Source organism: Haliaeetus albicilla, chromosome 3 (assembly GCF_947461875.1).
Source record: "Haliaeetus albicilla chromosome 3, bHalAlb1.1, whole genome shotgun sequence".
NCBI classification, from domain to species: domain Eukaryota; kingdom Metazoa; phylum Chordata; class Aves; order Accipitriformes; family Accipitridae; genus Haliaeetus; species Haliaeetus albicilla.
This window is the reverse complement of record NC_091485.1, coordinates 71443498-71466132: the sequence shown is the minus strand read 5'-3', so window position 1 is coordinate 71466132 and position 22635 is coordinate 71443498. Positions and strand designations below refer to the sequence as shown.

The window sequence follows — 22635 nt, the reverse complement described above, 5'->3', positions numbered from 1 at the left end:
TTCCTGCTTCTGTTACGAGGTTGTTTCACAGTCTTAATCCTTTGCCAGCTACAACTTCATATGTCTAAATTGCATTTATTCATGGGCAGTTTATATGTGGCTGTTCTTGTGCCAATGTTGTACTTTCTTGTACCTCACTCTTCTTCTTCCTTCCTGATGTTTTTCCTCCCAATGTATTTATAGATGGAGAGGGGATCTGATTGCTCTGTGTTTTGCTGAATTAAGTGTGCCAAGTTCCTTTAGTTCTTTTCTTAAAATCAGCTTGCTATTTCCTGATCTTCCCTTACACAGCGTCTCTTCCACATTAGCTGGAGATTTTCTGTGGTCTCCCTACTTTACTGAAGTCTAAATAATCTTTTCTGTACTGCTCTTGTCTTGAAAAAAAAACCAACCCACAACCAGCTGTTTACTCAAAGAGAGGTACTACTTAGCCTAACTCTAATGAGCCAGACCTAACCTAATTGTAGTAAACCAGGAATTGTATTGCAATTTCTCATTTATTTCCTAATTATTCTTTCCTTCAACATCTACTGTAGAGCCTTTTGTATTTCTGGGGCCACTCTCAGGGACCCGTAGTGATGTCCAATTCAGCCCTGTGAGAGACTGAAAGAGTTAATGTCTCAAACACCGTGGTGGGGCAAGTTCTGCTTAAAGACAAACTCTTCATAACAAGGAACCACAGATGAAAAGAAGCGGATCAGCACCCATCAGCAACAGGAGGGGGAGAGCATGAAGGAGGGTGCACAGCTCCCTGGTCTGATAATGCTGAGCAGGGCAGCTCACCATGCGTGGCCAAAAATCACGTCTGCAGGGAAAGGGAAGTTACTCCCCAAATGACCCCCCAAGCCCAAAGGCTCACAAACTGATCATGAATGAGTTTGAGCACCCACCCGAAGGAGGGGCAAGGACGATAAAAGGGCATGAACTGAAGCCCCAGGTGTGCCCCCCCTCCGGAACTGGACCCCTCGGCTGACTGGACCCACGCTGGACCCAGGACCGGTGATATCTTTCTCTTTTTCTCTTTCTCTCTTGTTCCTTTTCCATAATCCCTACACCTCATCCCTTTAAGACACAAAACCATTGACCAAGTCTGGGACTAAGAGTGGATCCAGTCACCCCGGGCCCTTCTCTGAGAAGGAGTCTAGAAAGCAAGGGGGTCTGCTCTGAACCTCCTGACCCAACGGGAGGGGTCTCCTCTTTCCCTGAATTGCTGTATACGCTTACCATGGGTTACACCATTTACTGAGGTAGTCTCATGCCAATTCCTGTTGTGAGACACCCCGCCACCTGCTGTTACACCTTCCAAGTTCAGTTTGCTCCTGTCATGAGTAAAATCTTTAACTGATCGTTTGGTGTCGTTTCACCTTAATTTAGCCCGAGGGAATTCTGAATTCATCATGACTCCCTGGTCTGTCCAGCCCAGGTCATGACAAGCCCCTTTGCAAAATTACTGTTTAGCTTCTGCTCTTCACCGGCCCTTCTGTACCATTATGGATTCCTTGCATTTGTTGTAAACCTGTATTACTAAGTGTCCAGTTCACGTGCCACTTCAGCCAAGGTTCTCCAGCTTCATCTGCACTAAGCATGCTGACTTCTTTGATTTTGGCACCTTGGCTGTGATCTATTTCAAAGCTTTGTACTCCCTCCCTTTAGTCTTCCTATCTGTGCTCTTCGTTAAAAAAAAAAAAAAAAATGTAAGCAGGAGGACAAAATAGCTCGTTATTTTTGGAGGCAGTATGATTTATCATTACTGTCAGCCCCATGTCACTATCAGGCAGTCCTTTCCTGCACATATGTGGTGGAGGACCTCCTGTAACTATTTTGGTGGCTTTTGCAGTGTTTACCTCAGCCTGATTTTCCAGGTTTAGGTATAGATTTTGACCTCCAGGTCCTGTTCCTATTCTTTGTAGTTTTTCTGTTCATGGCTCTCATCATTTTGGAGAGGTTCACTCAGCTGGGTAGAAATAAAGCCCTTGTCTGTAGGATTTTTTCCCAAGCCTTAAATGGAGGCAGCAGCTACTTGCACAAAGAGAGAGAAGCCATGTCTGTGCAATTGCCTCCACCCAGATAGCAACCAACCCTCAAGGCTCTGCTGCTGCAGTGTCCACACAGCGAATGTTCCACTCAGCTGAGAACAGGTCATGTAGACTCTAGGAGAGCTCAGGACACTAAACTGATCCCTCTTTTGCTTTGGTGGATTGGAAGAGGCTGGTAGGATGACCAGCCTATGAGGCCACTTCCCAATGTGACTATTAGAGCCAGCTGGAGATGGTTTGCTTCACTCTGAGGAAAACCAGAAACGCTGTATGGTCAGCTGTACCTGTTGCTTCTCAGCATGATTTATGCCATTTCTAGTTCAGACGGTACCTCACTGCAACAGAATGAGTGGTCTCAGTACGTCAAAACCATTTGTCATCTACCACCCTGTTAGCAGAGACTGAGCACAGTATTCAGTCATACAACAATGTGGATTTTTGTAGAGGTTTTGACAAAAAGAGTGTTTTACTTGTTATTTGTGCTCACATTAACATGGTTCTGGTTTACATCTTGGTCTCATTATTACTTGTACTGGCATAACCAAGAGGTGTAGGACAGTGGGGTGGCGAGGTGGAGATATTTATCTGTGTTTGCTGCTGAAGAAAATGTATGAGACTCTGCATCTTGCAGTGGCCTGTATTTTGATCAGGAAAACCGTCCTCACAATGCACAAACTATTATGAAGTAACATCCATCTTCACAGTGTGGGAGCAGGAACCTTCATTTTTATGTTTTTGCTTAGGCATAAAGTCCCTGTTTGGCAATTCCTCCCTGCCTGCAAAGACTCAGAGGAGCTCTGAGAAGGAATGGATAGTATTTGCCTGTCTTATGATTTAAATATAGATATGTGGCTTAAAAACAGAAAAAAAACCCCAGGTAATGGGTTTTATTCAGTTTCCTGTATGGAGGTTGTTTATTTTAACTGGACAACAAGAGGTCTGGTGAAACTCAAATGAGATGTCTTTAGCTTTTTCTGGCCACCCGAGGTGAAGCTGTTCTTTGCTCATATTCTGCTTATGATATTTATAACCTCCTTTGGAGCTATTGTTAACACTTTGCCTGAAACTTCCATTGAAAAATTACTTGTTCTCAAAGATTTTCAGGAAAACTATTCCATTTTAAAAGGAATAAACTGATAAATTGTGAGCATTTCTATTTCTATTTAATTTTTAATTTAATCTTTGGGTTTGAGCCTTTAACACTTTCACTGCCCTTTGTGTTAATTTCCATGAATGTCTGTGGGGTGTTGGGGGACTTTGATCTCGGGTCCTCTGTCACGTCCCAATTTCTCAGGATGACGACTCAGGTTCGCCGACTCCCAGGTCAGGATTAAGGTGAAATGACAACAGGGATCCTTTAACACATAAACCTCAACTTTTATTTGCTCACAACAAGAATTGGCATGAAACTACATCAGTAAACCATATAACATGTGCTAACCATGCGTCACCAAACATATACTACAAGGCTTGCTTATTTGGGGATTGCTTCAGGGAAGAAAATAAGGAGAGCTCTCCCATTGTGTCACAAGGTCCAGAGTGGACCCCCTTGATTTCTAGACTTCTTCTCAGACAGGAGCCTGGGGGCAGCTGCATCAACTCCTAGTCCCAGACTTGGTCAACAGTTTTATGTCTTAAAGGGATGAGGTGTAGGGATTATGAAGAGAGAGAGAAGAGGAAGATTTCACCAGTCCTGGGTCTAGCATTGGTCCTGCCAGTCTAGAGGTTCAGTTCTGGAGGGTGTGTACATGTGGGGCTTCAGTTCATGTCCTTTTATAATGTCCTTGCACTTCTTTCAGGTGGGCACTCAAACTCATTAGGCTAATTAGGTGTCACCTGCACTTTGTGCTTTCAGAACCTTTGGGAAATGGGTCAGTGGGCTTGGGGGTCATTTAAGGAGTAACTTCTCCCTCCATGCAGATATGACTGTTGTTCGATCTTTGGCCATCTATGGTAAGCTGCCCTGCTCAGTGTATCAGAACAGGAATTGTGCATCCTCCAGCAGGCCCTCCTTATCCTGCTGTCCTGCAGTTCATTGTTATGCAGAACTTGCCCCACCACAATGTTTGAGACATTAACTCTTTCAGTCTCTCACAGTCCTCTACATTGCTGTCCTTCTCTGCTATTAATCTAATTGACCACTGAAATGCATAAATATGCACAATTGCACAGATCTGGAAACAACAGGATCTTCAGAAACCTTTTGTGTCTTCTGGGCGTGGGACCATTCCCTAAAGTCTTTCTTTAGGAAGAATGTATCTAGTTCCATGATGGTTTATACCGGAATTGCTTTATGCCATTGCATTACCAAGGCCAGACCTTTTGGCATCATGTGCCAATCAATCTGCAATAAATCTTTTATTAGTAACTGATTAGTATCATACTTTTTATTAAGAATGAGAACATGTTTGGTCACCTATAAAATGAGTGGCATTTTTGGCTGCATTCCTTAATATTGCAGATCTTGCTAGTCTCCAGCTTTGCTTTACATCTGGACATTTAACCTTAGAGTTTAACCTTAATCTGAGAGCTCCTTAGGTTTCTATGACTTTTTTTATGCAGTTTTTGTTTTCAGCAGTTGAATTTGGTGGGTACATGGGAAGATGTCTATTTATGACTTCTAGAGTATCTCTGACATTCAAATTAATTTGCCAAATTAAGGGGATGAACAGGGAAAGGCTAAAATATGATGAAGACCTAGCTCTTTTATGTTGTTACACCTTGCCAATTTTTCAAAGGAAATAATAAAGGGTGGAAATAAGCTTGTTATGAAGTCACCAGTACTGACATATCTTCACATGTTTTTGATATCCAAGGCTATATAGTAGTCAGCAGTTCTAGTCCGGACAATGAGTGAAACCAAGGTCTGCCCAGCATCCTCTCTTAGGAGCTGAATGTCCCTAAGTCTACTGAGAGTTTTGACTACATGGCCATTGAAACTGGCACCTCGGGCACCTACGTATAATCTCCTCAGCTTCAGGTGACTAAATCTGGAGCACCAGCCAAGCCACTGGAAAACAGTTTTCTAATGAAAGTATTTAGGGCTGCTTGAGATGCTTCTGAACATGAGACACATGATGAGGGAAGGCAGATGTTACCATAGCGTGGCAGTAGGTAGCCAGTTGGATATTTCCTGAAGGAACTGCAGCCTGCGGAAGGGTCCACAGTAGAGCAGCAAATGTGTGAAGAGGATGGAGCAGCAGAGAGGGGCTTTTATGGTCTGACTGTAACTCCCATCCCCATCCCCATCCCCCTGAGCTGCTTGGGAGGAGAGGAGTCAGAGTGAAGCTGAGCCTGGGGTGGGGTGGGGGCAGGTGTTGTTTTAATGTTTGGTTTTAATTCTTACTACCCAATTGTGAATAAATTAAATTAATTTTCCCTCAGTTCAGTCTGTTTTGTCTGTAACAGTAACTGGTTAGTGATGTCCCTGTCTTTATCTTATCCTATTTTTCATCCTACTTTCTCCTGCTGTCCTGTTGATGAGGGGGAGTGAGAGAGCATCTGGGTGGGAATTTGGCCCATAGCCAAAGATAACCCACCACAATCTTAAGCAGCACAAATCTAAAAGAAGTAGCCAAATAGTTATATGATGCTATTCTTAGAAATAACTCTAGTGGAATGGACATGTAGTAAAACATTAATATCTACACACTGAGGACTGTCCCATTACTCTACTGTGGCAATCCTCCTTTAATACCACATTGCTGTTATTTGGAAATGATTAGACTGCATGAGTAGTCCAAATAGGGTATTTTTGTCACTTAAAAAATTGTATTGCATGTAATTTTAATGAAAATACAAAGTGACTTAAAGCATAATTCTTGCACTTGCTCTGGAAGAAATCAGGAGCAATAGTGTTAATTAAAAACTCCTACCATAGCACAAGGACAGCGTAAGGGAGAGAAAGATCAGGCAATTTAGATTTGGTTGCTGTTATTTTTAACTAGATACTGTGTGTATTTAGAATCTGAGCTTCTTTTATTTTCTTTTCTGAAAACTCAAATGTAAGTGGAGAATTTTCATGCCCAATTTCTTGCCTAAAACAGATACCTAAAATTCTCAAAGGTTGTGCTGGAACCATATCCAAGTTGGCAAGGATCTGTGAGTTGGAACAGGTAGGGTAATGTGAGCTTTCAGCTGTGAAGGACCATGACACAATTGCCTCTGAAGTGTTTTTTTTTTCTCCTAGTCAAGCTCAGACAGGTCTGGTTTATCTACTGTTACACCCCTAGCAAAGATTTTATTGGTAAGTGTAACCTGTATGTGCTGTTGTTTATACAGCAGTTCACAGAAAACTAGGTGTTTTAACTGCTCATTTCCAGATATGGTTATATTCTTCTGAGGAAATAATTCTGCTAAGTGTCATAATGTCTTTAGGGACTGGGTAGACCTTTACAGTTATAATTTAACCTTTATTTCTATATTTAGGGTCTTAGACAAAAATCAGGCTAAAAATATCTGCAAGCACTTGTGAGAGGTGAGGAATTTGTAAACAAATAGACCAAACAAAGGGTAGGAGGGAAAACACAGAGAATGGGGGTGTTACAGCAGGTCAGTGGGAGATCTGCAAACAGGTGGAGGTATCCTGAGCTACAACGTAGTGGATTACATACTGTACCGTACACTGACTTTTATTCCTCGTTCATGAAAGTGGTGATGAAGGAAGACTGGAACGAGGTTTTTTTTTTTCTCTGTTTAGACTGAGCTCATATTTGCAAACTTTCTAAAGTAACCTGCACCATGTGTAACTTAAGCCAGTGAAATTGCTGATGTTTTTTTTTTTCTGTCTTCCTTCATCTAACATAGTGATCACCTACGGGATAGCAAATAACCAGAATACAGCTGGTTTAGATATGATTAACACTAACATTTTCATGATATGGTAGCCTCAACATGGAGCAGCAGAATGATATTCACTATGTATAAATTTAATTTTCCTAGATGTGAGATTAGCACATTTGTTGTCTTCCCATAGAAGTTTCCTGTTTCTGTTTTGTATTAAATTTTTGTCACTCCTTGTCTGATCTCACTGCCTTTTAGCATAGATATTTCTCTATGTCTCTTTTCCCTAAAAGAAGCCAAGAGCTCTTCACAATCTTTCCTCATTTGTCACACATCAGGCCATTGTGTCCACTCTGCCTGCTGTAAAATAGGAGGGGCCTGATTAATTAAACCCACTTTAGTTATGTCCTGGTTTCAGCTGGGATGTAGTTAGCTGTCTTCCTAGTAGCTGGTACAGTGCTATGTTTTGAGTTCAGCATGTGAAGAATGTTGATAACACTGATGTTTTCAGTTGTTGCTCAGTAGTGTTTAGACTACAGTCAAGGATTTTTCAGCTTCTCATGCCCAGCCAGGGCACCTGACCCAAACTGGCCAACAGTGTATTCCATACCATGGGACGTCCCATCTAGTTTAGGAACTGGGAAGTGGGGGGGGCAGGGATTTTCGCCGCTTGGGGACTGGCTGGGTGTCGGTCGGCGGGTGGTGAGCAATTGCCCTGTGCATCATTTGTACATTTCAATCCTTTTATTACTACTGTTGTCATTTTATTAGTGTTATCATTATCATTATTAGTCTCTTCTTTTCTGTTCTATTAAATCGTTCTTATCTCAACCCAGGAGTTTTACTTCTTTTCCTGATTTTCTCCCCCATCCCACTGGATGGCGGGGGGAGTGAGTGAGCGGCTGCGTGGTGCTTAGTTGCTGGCTGGGGTTAAACCACGACAAGTTAGAACTAAAAAGCAGAAGAAAAGAGTCAGTGCTTCTGAGCATGCCTGTTCTCTTGAGCACTTCTGTTTGAGTGTGGATGCCCAGGATGTGTTCTTACAGAATTTTAGGCTGGATCAAGTGGTCACCTAACTAACATTATGTCATTTTTAATTCTTTCTCCCCAGGTATTACCAGATAAGAGTGGGACTGAAGATCCCATCCAGGATTCCCCACAGGCTGTTCGCTACGATTGCAGGACAGACAGGTAAGCATGTCCCAGAGGGATGTAACATGACTGGAGGTGGGGCAGCATGGAGGAAGAGAGTGTGTGTGGGAAACATGTGAGCCTGGATTTGAATCCAACCCTGAATTTCCCTAATGATCAGTGGCTGTTCAGCTCTCTGTTGTGGTATGGGTTTGGGCTGAGTTGAATTTGAGTTTTGGTGCTTGTGTTCATCAGAAAAGCAGAGGAAATTCTCACCATCTTATCTGCAAGCAGTCTCTCTTATATGTGGCTTTCCTTGCTGACAATGGAAAGAGTTGGTGTACTAGAGGCAATTTCTGGATTAAAATTGTTTCAGTGTGTAGTGGGTTGACCCTGGCTGGAAACCAGGTGCCCATCAAGCTGCTTTATCACTCCCCCTCCTCAGCTGGACAGGGGAAAGAAAATATGATGAAAGGTTCGTGGGTCAAGATAAGGACAGGGAGATCACTCAGCAACTGTCTTCATGGGCAAAACAGACTCAACTTGGGGAAATTATTTTAGTTTATTACCAATCAAATCAGAGTAGGATAATAAGAAATAAAACCAAATCTTAAAACACCTTTCCCCCACCTATCATTCTTCACTGACCCAACTTCACTCCCGACTTCTCTACCTCCTCCCCCCTGACCACGGCAGTGGGATGGGGAATGGGGGTTGCAGTTAGTTCATCACATGTTGTGTCTCCTGCTCCATCCTCTTCAGGGGCAGGACTCCTCACACTCTTCCCCTGCTGCAGTGTGGGGTCCCTCCCACAGGAGACAGTCCTCCATGAACTTCTCCAATGTGAGTCATTCCCATGGGCTACAGTTCTTCAAGAGCTGCTCCAGAGTGGGTCCTTTCCATGGGGTGCAGTCTTTCAGGCACAGACTGCTCCAGCGTGGGTCCCCCACAGGGTCACAAGTCCTGCCAGAAAACCGGCTCCAGCGTGGGCTCCTCTCTCCATGGGGCCACAAGTCCTGCCAGGAGCCTGCTCCAGCACGGGCTTCCCACGGGGTCACAGCCTCCTCCGGGCATCCCCCTGCTCCAGCGTGCGGTCCTCCCCAGGCTGCAGGTGGAGACCTGCTCCCCCGTGGACCTCCCTGGGCTGCAGGGGGACAGCCTGCCTCACCATGGTCTTCCCCATGGGCTGCAGGGGAATCTCTGCTCCGGCGCCTGGAGCATCTCCTCCCCTCCTTCTGCACTGACCTGGGGGTCTGCAGGGCTGTTTCTCTCACATGTTCTCACTCTTCTCTCCAGCTGCTGTTCCACAGCAGTTTTTCTTCCCCGTTCTTAAATCTGTTATCCCAGAGATGCTACCACCGTTGCTGATGGGCTTGGCCTTGGCCAGCAGCCTGTCCATCTTGGAGCTGGCTGGCATTGGCTCTGTCAGATGTAGGGGAAGCTTCTAGCACCTTCTAGTCACCCCGGTAGCCCCCCTGCTACCAAAACCTTGCCATGCAAACCCAATACACAAAAGCTGTTGTGTTAACAATAGCTTTTAGAGAATAACTTATAGAGTCCTTTTGACATAATGTCATGCAGAGAGGAATAAAAAAATGTGAGTGCAGGATTATTGAGTTCCTGAGGTTGGATATCACATTCTGGCTTTTTTACTTTTTATATTTGAAAATATTCCAGTTATTCTTTTGTGGATTAAAAGCTTTTTTTTCTCTAAGTAAAAAAAGTATTTTTCAGTTTGGAAGTCTGGTTCAATTAACTAAGATACATTAAAATTCAAAATTATTAGACAAATTATATTTGTATAAAATGAAAATAGTTATACAAAAATATGAAGAAATCACCTGAAAAACAATTCTGAAACTCAAAATCTGAATAAAGGAATTTATTTGGGAAATAAATAAATAAAGGTTTGGAAAACCTCTTAGTATGAAAAATCTCCAAGGAAGAAAGAAAATTATTTTTCATCATGTTCCAGTGCAATTTGCCCTTGGCATATCCAGAATCCCCGGGACTTCCTGTGCTCTCTGAAAATGTCCTCAAAATACAGTAGTTTCTGGCATAATTAATCTTGAACTAATGAAATACTCTTAGTATGAAGATCGCTAGAATTTTGCTTTCTAAGGGCAAAAACCCCTCAACAACAAACAACAAAACCCCCAAACTACTCCTATTCTGCATTGAACCAGCACTGGCTATGTTATTTAACGGAGAAACTGAACTATTTTCTATGTTTACTTTTTATTCAGATTAGTATTTTCTTCTGTGTGATACATCTTCAGTGTCCCATCTTTTTTCACCTCTGCTAGAAACAATTCATGTAAAAGCATGGCCAGGAGAGAGGCGAGGCAGGCAGTGTGGTTACAGGATTAGCAGCTGGCTTCCATAGTGCTAATGCAATCCAGACTGGAGTCTAATAGCTTTATAGGGCTAACATCAAGACAGGGGGTATTTAAGCTGTTAAGGCTTTAAACAGTTTTTCCTTGGCTATCTTTGCAAGTACTTCCTAATTGATTTCCTAGGTCTGCAAGAGAGCATCGTTTAATGGGACTGAACTTAAAGGCAAACAGGCCATAATGTTCTTTTTGTTCTCATGCCTCTGATCTCTCTCAGTGTGGGGATAGCTGGGATTGGACTAATTAAATTGCTGTGTATGTTTCAATAAGACACTCCTATTAAAGTAGTATTACAACAAAACAAGGTTGTTATAAAATAGTGAATAAACTCCTACCTCACCAAGAATGAATGCAAAATAGGTGGGATGATACTTGAGTTTGATTTAAAGGAAATATTTTTAATCTTTTCCTTATCAGGTTCATAGGATCTATGAGAACTGAGAATATATTTTGAAAACAATTATGTAAATTTATAAAGTAAAATCTGTGAATATATGCAGTAATAAAATATATAAAATATGTAAATATATAAGATAAATTAGAGGTAGTATTTATCTTCCAGTGTGTGTGGCCTTTTATTTTTATTAAATTTTGCAGGATTTACAATCAAACCATGGGAACTCACAGCATTGATTGTTTGCTTCCCACTAGATGTTTTCAGCAACAGAGGCCAAAAAATAAGTAGTTTTCAAGAATTCAGCAGAGGGGAAGCTTAAGCCTGTATTGGGCATTCCTTTGGTGGTTGCCAGCCAAATCTGAACAGCAAGGACTCCATCCATGGCACAGGGCTGACAGGTTGTACAGGAAGCCTTGATGACCTACTACATGGTCCACATGTTGGCCGCATCCTGTCTACATTGTGGGAAGAGAATGGGCTATGTGCCCCAGTTGAAGCAAAGAGGAGCTGTGCTGGAGCCCAGTAGATCCTGTGGTTTGGTCACTTAGGTCATCAAGGCTGCACATTAGCTTGTATTGAGTCAGGCTGTATAAACAGAAATATGCCATGTACCATATATACATATGCACATATATATATTCATAAAAATACATACATTTCATTCATACTCCCAAGCATTTTTAGCAAGGTCGGTTTCCTTAGAGACAAGAGAAGACTGGTGGCTGGTGACTTTTTCAGCAAGGAAAAGGAGAGAGGGAACAAGGCTTGTTGTGCATCGTCTTTAGTTGCTCTCATGCAGGTTTTCAACCCCTGTGAAATTTAGCTTCCTGTCTCTGAACAGATATCATGACTGATGCAGCCTGCTTCTGGCTTATAAAGAACAAATTACTCTCTCTGCTTTTTCTTGTGCAGCTCATAACAGCACATACTTCATTGGCCTCAGCATCAGTTCTGCAGGGCTGAGCAAATGCAGACATATCTTAAAGCTAAACTCTAGAAATGCCTTTCTGAGTGGATTTATGGGGCTTTTGCTTCTGGTGCTCTTCAGTAGCATGGCTTGTTAAAGTTGCCATGTGATGGTGTCTACCTGTAACATACGGTGGGCTGAATCTGCATGACTCAAGAACAAACAGCTAAAGGAATGGGGAAAGTGAATATGCCATCTCACAGTAGCACATTTGTATAATTAGCTCCTTGGCTGAGTTGTTTTATGATCCACTAAGTGTATTCTATAATTTTTTAGGCTACCGTATACATTCTGGGACAAGGATACATAGAAGTTAGGAATGCACATTCAGTGATTTCCAGGCTATATACATACAAGATGAAAAACTGCAGAAGCTTACCTAAAAAACATATCTTTAAAACATTTCTATTTTAAAGTTTACCCATAAGCACACAAGATCATTGGTCAAAATACTGGGAGAAATAACATTGGTCAAAACCAGTTAGGATTAGCTGTTTTATCTTGATTTCCTGTTCTACCTGAAAGCGTGGAGAATGGTGGAGGCTAGAAAAACGGTATAGGTAAGGATTATTTAGGAAGATGGTATGCGTGGGGTAAATCTTAGCAGCGTTATTGCCTATGAAGAATATGTTGGTGAATTACATTGTTGAAGATACCAGTTAAGCCAAATCTCAGGAAAAGTATAAATTTTAATTTCATCTGCACTGTTTTGCAGTAGTCTACACACCACCTGGATGCAGTATTGTTTTGAGAGAGAATTATTCTTTATCAGTGAAAGTTGTAGTCAGGTTTTTAATAAGTTCTGTTCTTAGACCCACTATGCCTCATTCTCATACACTGCAACCATGGATAGCTGCTTGCCTACCAGCTTGCCTAGCTGTTTACCTTACTGGCCAAGGAAATATTTTTGGTGGGTGAACATTAAGAAAAAAAATTATTTTGTATAGCATATAACTAAAGAAATTACTTAGGACTTTGATTTGTGTCCAGATTTCCTTTGTTTGTCCCATCCAGAAGTACTACGTTGCCAATTTTCAAAACTTTTCAAATAGACAATTATTTTTGAAAACTTGGCCTGAAAATCTAATTGCAAGTAATATAAAGTATTTAAGAAAAATTATTACCTGCTAGGCTAATATTTATTAGATGGTAGCAGTGTTCCACCTAATTTTATTCAGTTAAATTAGGTTATTGTCTAAGCGTGCAGAAAGCCAAAGACAGCCAAGGAATGTGGTTCTTTATTCATCTATCTCATATAAGGCAGGGGAGATAAGATGCAATATTTGTTCCAGACAAGTCGAGAAAAAGTAGCTGTCACTGCCATTACACATTAACTCTTTGGTGATGTAGAGATGTTTCATGTATACACAGTTTGATGCTTTCTCATAAAATGGAATAACTGACATTAGGTGACAAGAAAAAATTAGCATGATTTAAGTTGTGATATGCAAAAAGGAAAGTAGGAGAGAGTATCAGAAAATGAAGAACATCACTGTAACCTTTGTCTGCATTGTGCGATACATGTTCGTGATCACCCACACTGAATGCCCTTTTCTAATAATTTAAATGTTGATCTGTGACTACCTTGCACCTAAGGTCTAATTTGAAGGGTTATTTATGTTTCTGATATGCTCCTTAATGAACTGTTTGTGCCCATTTATAATAAACAATTAGTGATTCTAATCTCTTTATTAGTATTTGGATATCTCAAGGAAGTTCCTGGTGAGGGAATTCTACTTTGATTATTAAAGAAAAACGTTTTCTTGTAAACAGCTTCTTAATGCAGTCAAAACAAGTATTTGCAGTTAGTTGCTCATTAGAGCAAGAAGAAGCAACACCATGACTTGTGGAACAGTATGAAATTGCAGTCGTTAGTTTCAGTAACTTTTTGAAAGGTAATTTCTACCTCCATTAAGTGAAGATAAGCTTACTGCTTTTGAAGCATGAGAAAAGGGGGGAGAGATTAATGCTTTTACAAACACATGGTTTTGTTTTCAAAGCTTATTAAATTAATCTGGAAATAAATACGGATTTTATATATAAAATAAAGCATACCTGACAAATACAAATTATATCTAGAGGGGACCTTACTGTGAGAGAAGTTATTTTGAGGATGAGTTGTCTTAAAGAACCTCATTAGCTGAGGGTTCATAAGAGATGATCAGACATTTTAGGAATTGTTAATCCACAATCTCAACAGACCTAATTCCATGATATTCCAAGAGAAAAGAAGAAAGAAATAGAAAAAAAGGTGAAAAGGAGTAAACCAAAGATATCTCTGACTGACACATTACTTCTGTGTGCATGTCTCAATCCTCTTCCAGTCAAGGCCTTTCATAAATGGCTCAAAGGACAGAAGGTGAAAAGATGTATTTGTGGCTGGGAGATTTTCCATTGCAGACCCTGAACTATGCAGGACAGCCTCCCTTCCCCCCACCAGAAGCTGGGGCAGATCATGTAGATGGCAGTGGCTTAGGCCACAGTCTTGGAGACGCTGAAGAGCATCCCAACCAAAAATTGAGACCTGGTCAGTGGAAAAAGTCAGAACTAGGAAGGGTCTGTAAGCACCAACACATGCCACAAGTCTCTTCCCCAGGCAGTGAATCTGAGACACAAAACTTCATCATCCACAAAACTTCTGCCACCTGAAGGTCTGGCAGAAACAATCCAGTTGTTCAGATTGAGAGAGCCAACACAGTATTTCTGCTGCTTGAGACCAAGAATTAACTTCAGCTCTACGGTTAAATAGGCCATACAGCTTTTTCAGACCTACCACTGGTGTGAATTGGACCTTCACAGAGCTCTCTTCCCTTCCAAGTTTACTTACACGTCTCTGATTTCCCCACACAGCAATCCTTGCTGCCTTCAGTCTAATGTAAGGTTTAGTCTTGCAAGTTCTTTAAAATCCACCACGGCTCTAAACATTGAATAGTCATTTACACTAACTCAGTAGGTAAATTGCATCTATACAACTATTTCCTGCTGCTCTGCACTGATTAAAAACTTATGTGGTGCCTTATTCTGATGTCCTGTACTTTACTCAGGGTATTTTCTGAATTAATATTTGGAATAAATACATGGAGTGTCAGCTACACAGGTGACACAACAAAAGAATATTTGCTCACCTAAGTTTCTGAAGCACAGAATTATTTTCAGATGTGAATTCTCTAACTGAACAAGGCTCTTGGGGAACTGGCAATGACTTTAGAAACAGAAATAAACATTACAAAAAGCATAGATTCTATTTGCTTTAACAAACCATTAAGTATTTAAGAAAGCAAAGACAAAACTTTCTGCTCATCCTAAGCGGGTCAGCCATTCCATCATCTCACATTCAGCATGTCTGAGAAATGAACCTCAGTTTATAGAGCAATACAGTGATAAGAAACTGCATTTATGTTAGGATCTTTCATACAAGGAAATTGATAGGACATCTTGCTTTTTATCATCACTGAATCTATGTATGGGTAGAAAGGTAGGTTTATGTAATTCTTTCCATGAGATTAATTCAAAATGTCAAAAGGCAAGGTTAAGATAAAGGATTCATCTCAGAAATGTGCAGCTTTAATCAAGAGTCATGCTGAGGGAGAAAATATTCTGAACTTTTTGATCAAGCAATTTAAAAATAATGGTGTCTCCTTTAGATATTATGCATCCTAAATATAACATCTGCATTTATTCCAAATATAAATATGCTAAACATAATATTTCAAAACTAAAACAGGTCTCTTCAAACATTTAAATAGGAAAATGATGATGCATTGAAAGAGTTTGTGTCTGGAAAATGTTGTCTTTGCACTTTTAAAGTAGGCTTATTTTAGCTCAGTTGTAAAAATGGAGGGTGTGCATGAGTATTACTCTGCTAAAGAATGTGTATTTTCAAGCTTCAGCAACTGAGTTTTCAAGCCTTCTAAAAAGCAGATATGCAGCTCAGTACATGCAGATAAATGTGGCAGGTTCAACTTTTACCTTTAGAGCTGAAATTTTCAGAAGTCACTGGTTATTTGTATTGCTTCAGTCTTGTCTTTTTTTTTTCTTCAGCCTGAAACACTGAAGTTTCAGTAGAAAGGTACTTCTGAAACTGGGATGTCAAAATGGGCTAACTAAATAACCTACAACAGCTTAAAATCTGTACTATGATCTAGTATTTCCTGTTCACTGAGTGCCAAAAAGGTGAATTTGCATTAAAAAATGGATAGCTTACGACAAATTATGAAAGTCTTGACAATTGACTGCTACAAACCAGCATGAAACAATTTTATATAGATCACAGGAGAAAAAAAACACAAAATGTACCCAGAATTCTATGCAGGAGACAACCCTGTTCTACCAGCAAAGCTCTTCAAGTCTGTCATCAGAGCCAAAACCAGAATGGGTTTGCCTTAGCAGTTCATGGCAGCTATAAATTCCCATGAGCTCCAAGTACCTGAAAGGATGGTAGAGCAGAGTTGGTGCTAAGATTGTATAACAGGTACATTATCTTTCTACAGATTTTAGAGGTAAAACTGAAAGTTTGCCCCTTATCTCTTGAATTCAGTGTGAGCTTGGGGCAGTACCATGTGTAACAGACAGCTGTAATAACCTCGTAGTAATAACCTTATATTCCTTTTAGGTAAGATATATCAGAGGGAATACAACATACCAAATAGAGGTCTATAAAGATACTAGAAAATTCTGCTGAAGATGCTACTGTGGTGGATTTGTATTAGCTATGAAATAGGCAGACATCACAACTGAGTGTTTTCATAGAATCATAGCATCATAGAATAATTTAGGTTGGAAAAGACCTTTAAGATCATCGAGTCCAACCATTAATTTAACACTGCCAAGTCCACCACTAAACCATGGCCCTCAGCACCACATCTACACATCTTTTAAATACCTCCAGAGATGGTCACTCAACCATTTCCCTGGGAAGCCTGTTCCAGTGCTTAAAAACCCTTCTGGTGAAGAAATTTTTCCTAATATCCAATCTAAGCCTTGCCTGGTGCAACTTGAGGCTATATCCTCTCATCTTATCACTTGTTACTTGGGAAAAAAGACTGCCCCCCACCTCACTACAACCCCCTTTCAGGTAGTTGTAGAGAGTGATAAGGTCTCCCCTCAACCTCCCTTTCTCCGCACTAGACAAAACCAGTTCCCTCAGCAGTTCCTCATAAGACTTGTGCTCCAGACCCTTCACCAGCTTTGTTGCCCTTCTCTGGACATGCTCCAGCACCTCCATGTCTTTCTTGTAGTGAGGGGCCCAAAACTGAGCACAGTATTTGAGTTGCGGCCTCACCAGTGCCGAGTACAGGGGGACAATCACTTCCCTGCTTCTGCTGGCCACACTATTTCTGATCCATGCCAGGATGCTGTTGGCCTTCTTGGCCACCTGGGCACACTGCTGGCTCATATTCAGCCGGCTGTCGACCAGCACCCCCAGGTCTTTCTCTGCTGGGCAGCTTTCCAGCCACTCTTCCCCAAGCCTGTAGCGCTGCATGGGGTTGTTGTGACCCAAGTGCAGGACCCGACACATCGCCTTGTTAAACCTCATACAATTGGCCTCGGCCCATCGATCCAGCCTGTCCAGATCCCTCTGTAGAGCCTTCCTACCCTCAAGCAGATCAACACTCCTGACCAACTTGGTGTCATCTGCTGTTTTCTGCTCTTGTCTTTCTGTTTTTCTAAAAACTGTTTTCTACAGTTTTTATATATTTCAACTTGTAAAAGAAAGGGTGTAAACACCTTTGCTGAAGGCTATGAATCACCAGCTAAGTAAGGGAGGATCTTCTATGCATCTAAAATGCAGAAAGGAGTGAGGGATTATATGAAGGAACATGCAGCATGTCTGTAGCCATGTGTTAGAGGGGTTCCCCAGTAAGGAGCTCGTTTAGCCTGATTACAGTCTTGGTCACCTCAGTCTCTTCATAAGTTTTGCCTTCAGATTTAGCAGGAAATTCTGGGTTGAAAATTTTGCTACCAACCAAGGTGATAAATATGAAGTCTCAGCAGTCATCTGAGCTGAAAGACTTTGGGGTCTAAATTAGTAGGAACTAAATGACTACAATTTCAGGAAGGTGCAGCTGTATTTTTCTATGGAGACCACAAGTATTTCTAAGTCTCTCTTTAAAAATACTTATGGATGGTGGATTATGTCCCAGTGTTCTGCTTGGCAAATCATTACAGACATGCCACAGGGATTGATGGCTTCTTGAGACTATAGGTTGTTGGGATGTCCTAGTGACTATGGGATGTAGAAGATCATCAAAAATTATGATTTAAATATCCTGACCTCTATAGATGACAGTTGCTATGTAAGAAGTAGATATTCATTGGTTAAAACATAGGTATATACAGTTAATAGTGGTTCTTCCTTGGGGAGAGTATCTTACATGATTTATATATAAGCTCTCTAACAAACCTTATTTCACTAAGTTTTCTCTATGAGAAGGAAATACTTGTCTTGTAATGATGTGTTAAGTTGTATTCTAAGGGCAGGCAATAAATCATCTGTAACCTGAGTTATGGCTGTGAGATGGAAGAAGCCCTGGGAAGCTGTGACTAAGGGTAAAAATCATCTTATCTAACTGCTGATATCTATGCTGTGAGTGTCTCCACCCACCTAAGCTAATCAACCAGTCTCCCTTTAAATTCAGAGGAGAGAAACAGGTAATTTGAGGGAGTAATTTAACATATCTATTTTAAGATGAGTTGAATCACACCTATTTCTGTCCATTTACTATAAAAGAAGTTGCAGAAACTTCTGCAGAGACATTTCTATTGTGTTTGTAAAAGACCTGGCACAAAAAGGCTGTGATTGCAGTTTGTGCCTTCATGTATGTATGCATACAAATTAGGCAAGTAATAATAAAAAGTAGGTAAGGTGACACAATGTACAGAGAGAGCAAATGGTACCCTTGTCTTTCCTAGCAAAGAATCAGAGACGATAGTTTGATTCAGCATTTTTCATAATGCTTCCAAACGGTTTTTCAGGGTAAAATATAAGAGAAAGGAGAAGACACCAGTGTGAGAACAACTTTCTTATTCTTTTCTTTGGACCTCATTCTGCCACTAACAGAAAAAAAAAGCTAAATTATCTAAAACATGGATTCACATTTTCCTTCTGGAATAGCACAGTGATTTATTCATTGAAAATGAAATTGTGGAAGTTGCATTTGTTTATTTATATTTTGTAAGAGTAAAACTATGATTATATTTTCACCATAAATTTAATAAATGCACTAAGAAGATACTAGGAAATAGAAGCCAGGCTTGAATATCAATGAACCAGGAATTGAATTTGAGGTTCAGCAAAGCATTCTGTTCTATTAACTGTTCTCTAGGACTTTACTCTGTGGTTGGTAGCATTGAAGCTTAACATTATGTATTAGATATGACCATAAATTAGAAAAATGAGAGAAATTTCTGTGCATTCAAGTGTACATGTGAGCCTTTCAGAAGTATTTGCTTAATTTACTATTCCAGCCAAGGAATGTTGGTTGGTTTAACTTCCTGTCAGTAATGCTGACAGGGACTGCTCTGAAAAATCTTCTGGCCTACAGATTAGAACAGGGAACATAGACAGCAGGACAAACTGTGTGTCCTTGTCTCTGTCTTATCTGTAAAATGATGGTACCGCTTTAAAGATGCAAATATATATATAACTTAGTAACTTTCCAAATGTGTAAGGTAAACAACAGGAATCCAAATAGCTAGAGACATATACCCTGTAGTAGGTGATTCAAAATCTTCCATCAGCAGAAAAGCTATGTCCAGGTAGGATAATGATGGCACAATGAGAGGGAAAAGTTCTGAAGGATTTGTTCATGGATTCTTTTATGTCCAGAAAGGACTATTTTTATAGCTAGTCTGATACCCTCTGAACCTAAGCCATAAAATTTCAACCAGAGTTTTGTGCACAAAGGACAGCTCTGGTGTTTGAACTGGGGTATATCTTTGTAGAAAGATGTTCAATACTAATTTTTAAGAGAGGGGTGTTTCTGTAGTGTTGTTTTGGGGTTTGGTTTCTTGGTTTTTTTTTCATTTCCACTGGAGAGAAAGGATTCGCCTGCTTTCTATGAATAACTTTTTATAATAGAAACAAGTGGAACACCCATTGCCTTTCTAGCAACTATAATCAGAAACATATGATGTCTCCTTCTTTTGTGGTTTTAGTTAGTCTTCATCTTTTTTGTGTTCTTTGTATTGTTGAAAGAAGCCAAAAAAAAAAAAAAAGTCAGATACAATCTGTTGGATTGGGCTTTGAGCAACCTAATCTAGTGAAAAATGTCCTTGTCCATGCTAGGGGGGTTGGAACTAGGTAAACTTTAAACATCTCTTCCAACCCCAACCATTCTATGATTCTGTGATTCTAAGTATGAATGCGACGCAATGATGTGGTGGGTTGATTCTGGCTGGACACCAGGTGCCCACCAAAGCTGCTCTATCACTCCCCTCCTCAGCTGGATAGGGGAGAGAAAATATAATGAAAAGCTCGTGGGTCGAGATAAAGACAGGGAGAGATCATTCACCATTTACTGTCATGGGCAAAACAGACTTGACTTGGGAAAATAATTAATTTAATTTAATTTAATTTCATTTCATTTAATTTAATACCAATCAAATCAGAGTAGGATAATGAGAAATAAAACCAAATCTTAAAACACAGTCTCCCCACCCCTCCCTTCTTCCTGGGATTAACTTTACTCCTTATTTTCTTTACCTCCCACCTGCCAACAGCACAGGGGGATGGGGAATGAGGGTTGCTGTCAGTTCATCACTCACTGTCTCTACTGCTCCTTACTCCTCAGGGGCAGGGCTCCTCACTCTTCCTTTGCTCCAGCGCGCAGTCCCTCCCATGGGAGACAGTCCTCCATGAACTTCTCTGTCACAGAGGCTCACAAAATCAAACAGGTGTTAAACTCAATCAAATTTATTCTTCAGTCAGAATCATTTAGAACACTGACAACATTAGTAAAACACAGGTTCAATGATGTAAGGGGAAAAATTACACAACCGACTTTTAAGAATTCTTAAGCTTTAGAAATGATGACCCAAAATGAGTGTATCACTCACCTAAAAGATGCGGGCTCTCACCCTGCAGGAGTTACCTTGGGTGACATCCCGACCCAAGGGGAAAGCCCCTGACTGCAGACCCACTCCTCTGAGGAGAACCGACCCAATTTGCCCTCTGGCGGGGCTCCATTTATAGCCTGGTTGAAACTGATCTGTGGTTGAAGAAGGTCATGTTAGTCCTCACTGGCTGAGGGCCAAGACTTCCTTGTTCCTGACCAAGGTGTGTACCTGGCAGTTTTAACTCGACCCCACCATGCGGGGTTGACCTCAACCTTGACTTCTAGGGGTTTTTTTCTCTTTTCCATGGCCGAGAAATTTCGGTCTTTATCAGGGCAGGTGTACCTGCTGCATTCTTCAACATGGGTCCCCCACACAGGCTGCAGTCCTTCAGACACAGACTGCTCCAGCATGGGTCCCCCACGGGGTCACAAGTCCTGCCAGAAAACCTGCTCCAGCGTGGGCTTCTCTCTCCACAGGGCCACAGGTCCTGCCAGGAGCCTGCTCCAGCGCGGGCTTCCCATGGGGTCACAGCCTCCTCCGGGCATCCCCCTGCTCCGGTGTGGGGTCCTCCCTGGGCTGCAGGTGGAGATCTGCTCCCCTGTGGACCTCCCTGGGCTGCAGGGGGACAGCCTGCCTCACCATGGTCTTCCCCACAGGCTGCAGGGGAATCTCTGCTCCGGTGCCTGGAGCATCTCCTCCTCCTCCTCCTTCTGCACTGACCTGGGGGTCTGCAGGGCTGTTTCTCTCACGTATTCTCACTCCTCTCTTCTGGCTGCTGTTGCACAGCAGTTTTTCCCCCTTCTCAAATCTGTTATCCCAGAGATGCTACCACCGTGGCTGATAGGCTTGGCCTTGGCCAGCAGCGGGTCTGTCTTGGAGCTGGCTGGCATTGGCTCCGTTGGACATAGGGGAAGCCTCCAGCACCTTCTAACAGAACCCACCCCTGTGGCCCCCCCACTACCAAAGCCTTTCCATGCAAACCCAATACAACATGACCAGCATGAACAAAGAGTATGGGTTTGAATGTGGTAATTTTAATTTTCTTTTTACAGTTGCCTTATATACCCATTCAGTATGAGAAGAAATGAGTAAATAAATTGTACTTACATTTCATTTTGATGTTTAAGTTGCACAGACGGGGTGTGCGTGATGATATAAAAGTGCCTAGAGTCAAATCGCTTTCTCACTGATGATGTGTGTACTGCCCTTAAAGAAACACCTCATTGTGTAGGTGCTCTCATATCTTTCAATATCCCATCTGTAGCGGGACTTTTGAGACATGCTGTAGGCAACCCGTCCAGCAGTGCCTAGCAACCTACTACAGCAATACTGATGATACACTGATCAGTCCTGGCAGTGGACCATATATCCCAGTGGAAAAACACCAGTTCTGCTTTAAACTTTGCTTGCCAGCATCTGTTTGCATGGAAAGTGAATCTGGTTTAACTGCAGCCTTGAACCATTTGCTGCCTACAAGGCCTAATCTTGCTCGCTCTCTTGACAAAAAACACTTGAGAGGGAGTCATTAGGAAGTCAAGGGAACTACAGCAAACTGTGGTGGAAGGTAGAGGTCTAAGGAGAATGAGACCTCAGGTTTGTATAACATACTGAAGTATAGAACAATTCAAACCTTCTTCTTCCTTCTTTAGACTTGCATTCCCTCCTGGTGTGACAGCACAGAGCCTGCAGTTAATGCTGGAACTCAGCACCTCATTTCCTACAGATTTCTGCATGCAAAAGTAATGTTGTGTATATATTTATACATTTACTTAAATACCCTTTTTGTCTTGGATTTCATGCAAAACTTTTACTCCTTTGCAGAAGATTAAAGCAATGGGTGTCCTGAACAGGGAACAACTTGCATTGTCTTTG

At 41.4% G+C, this 22635-nt stretch overlaps 1 protein-coding gene across 1 annotated transcript in view; it reads left to right on the top strand.

The window, feature by feature from the left end:
* Positions 1 to 22635, top strand: part of FAM135B (family with sequence similarity 135 member B) — a 210591-nt gene that overhangs the window by 86352 nt on the left and 101604 nt on the right. The window contains exon 3 of the mRNA XM_069780111.1: positions 7930 to 8009. Within this exon, the coding sequence (XP_069636212.1) occupies positions 7930 to 8009 (80 nt within the window). The remainder of the gene's footprint in view (positions 1 to 7929; positions 8010 to 22635) is intronic.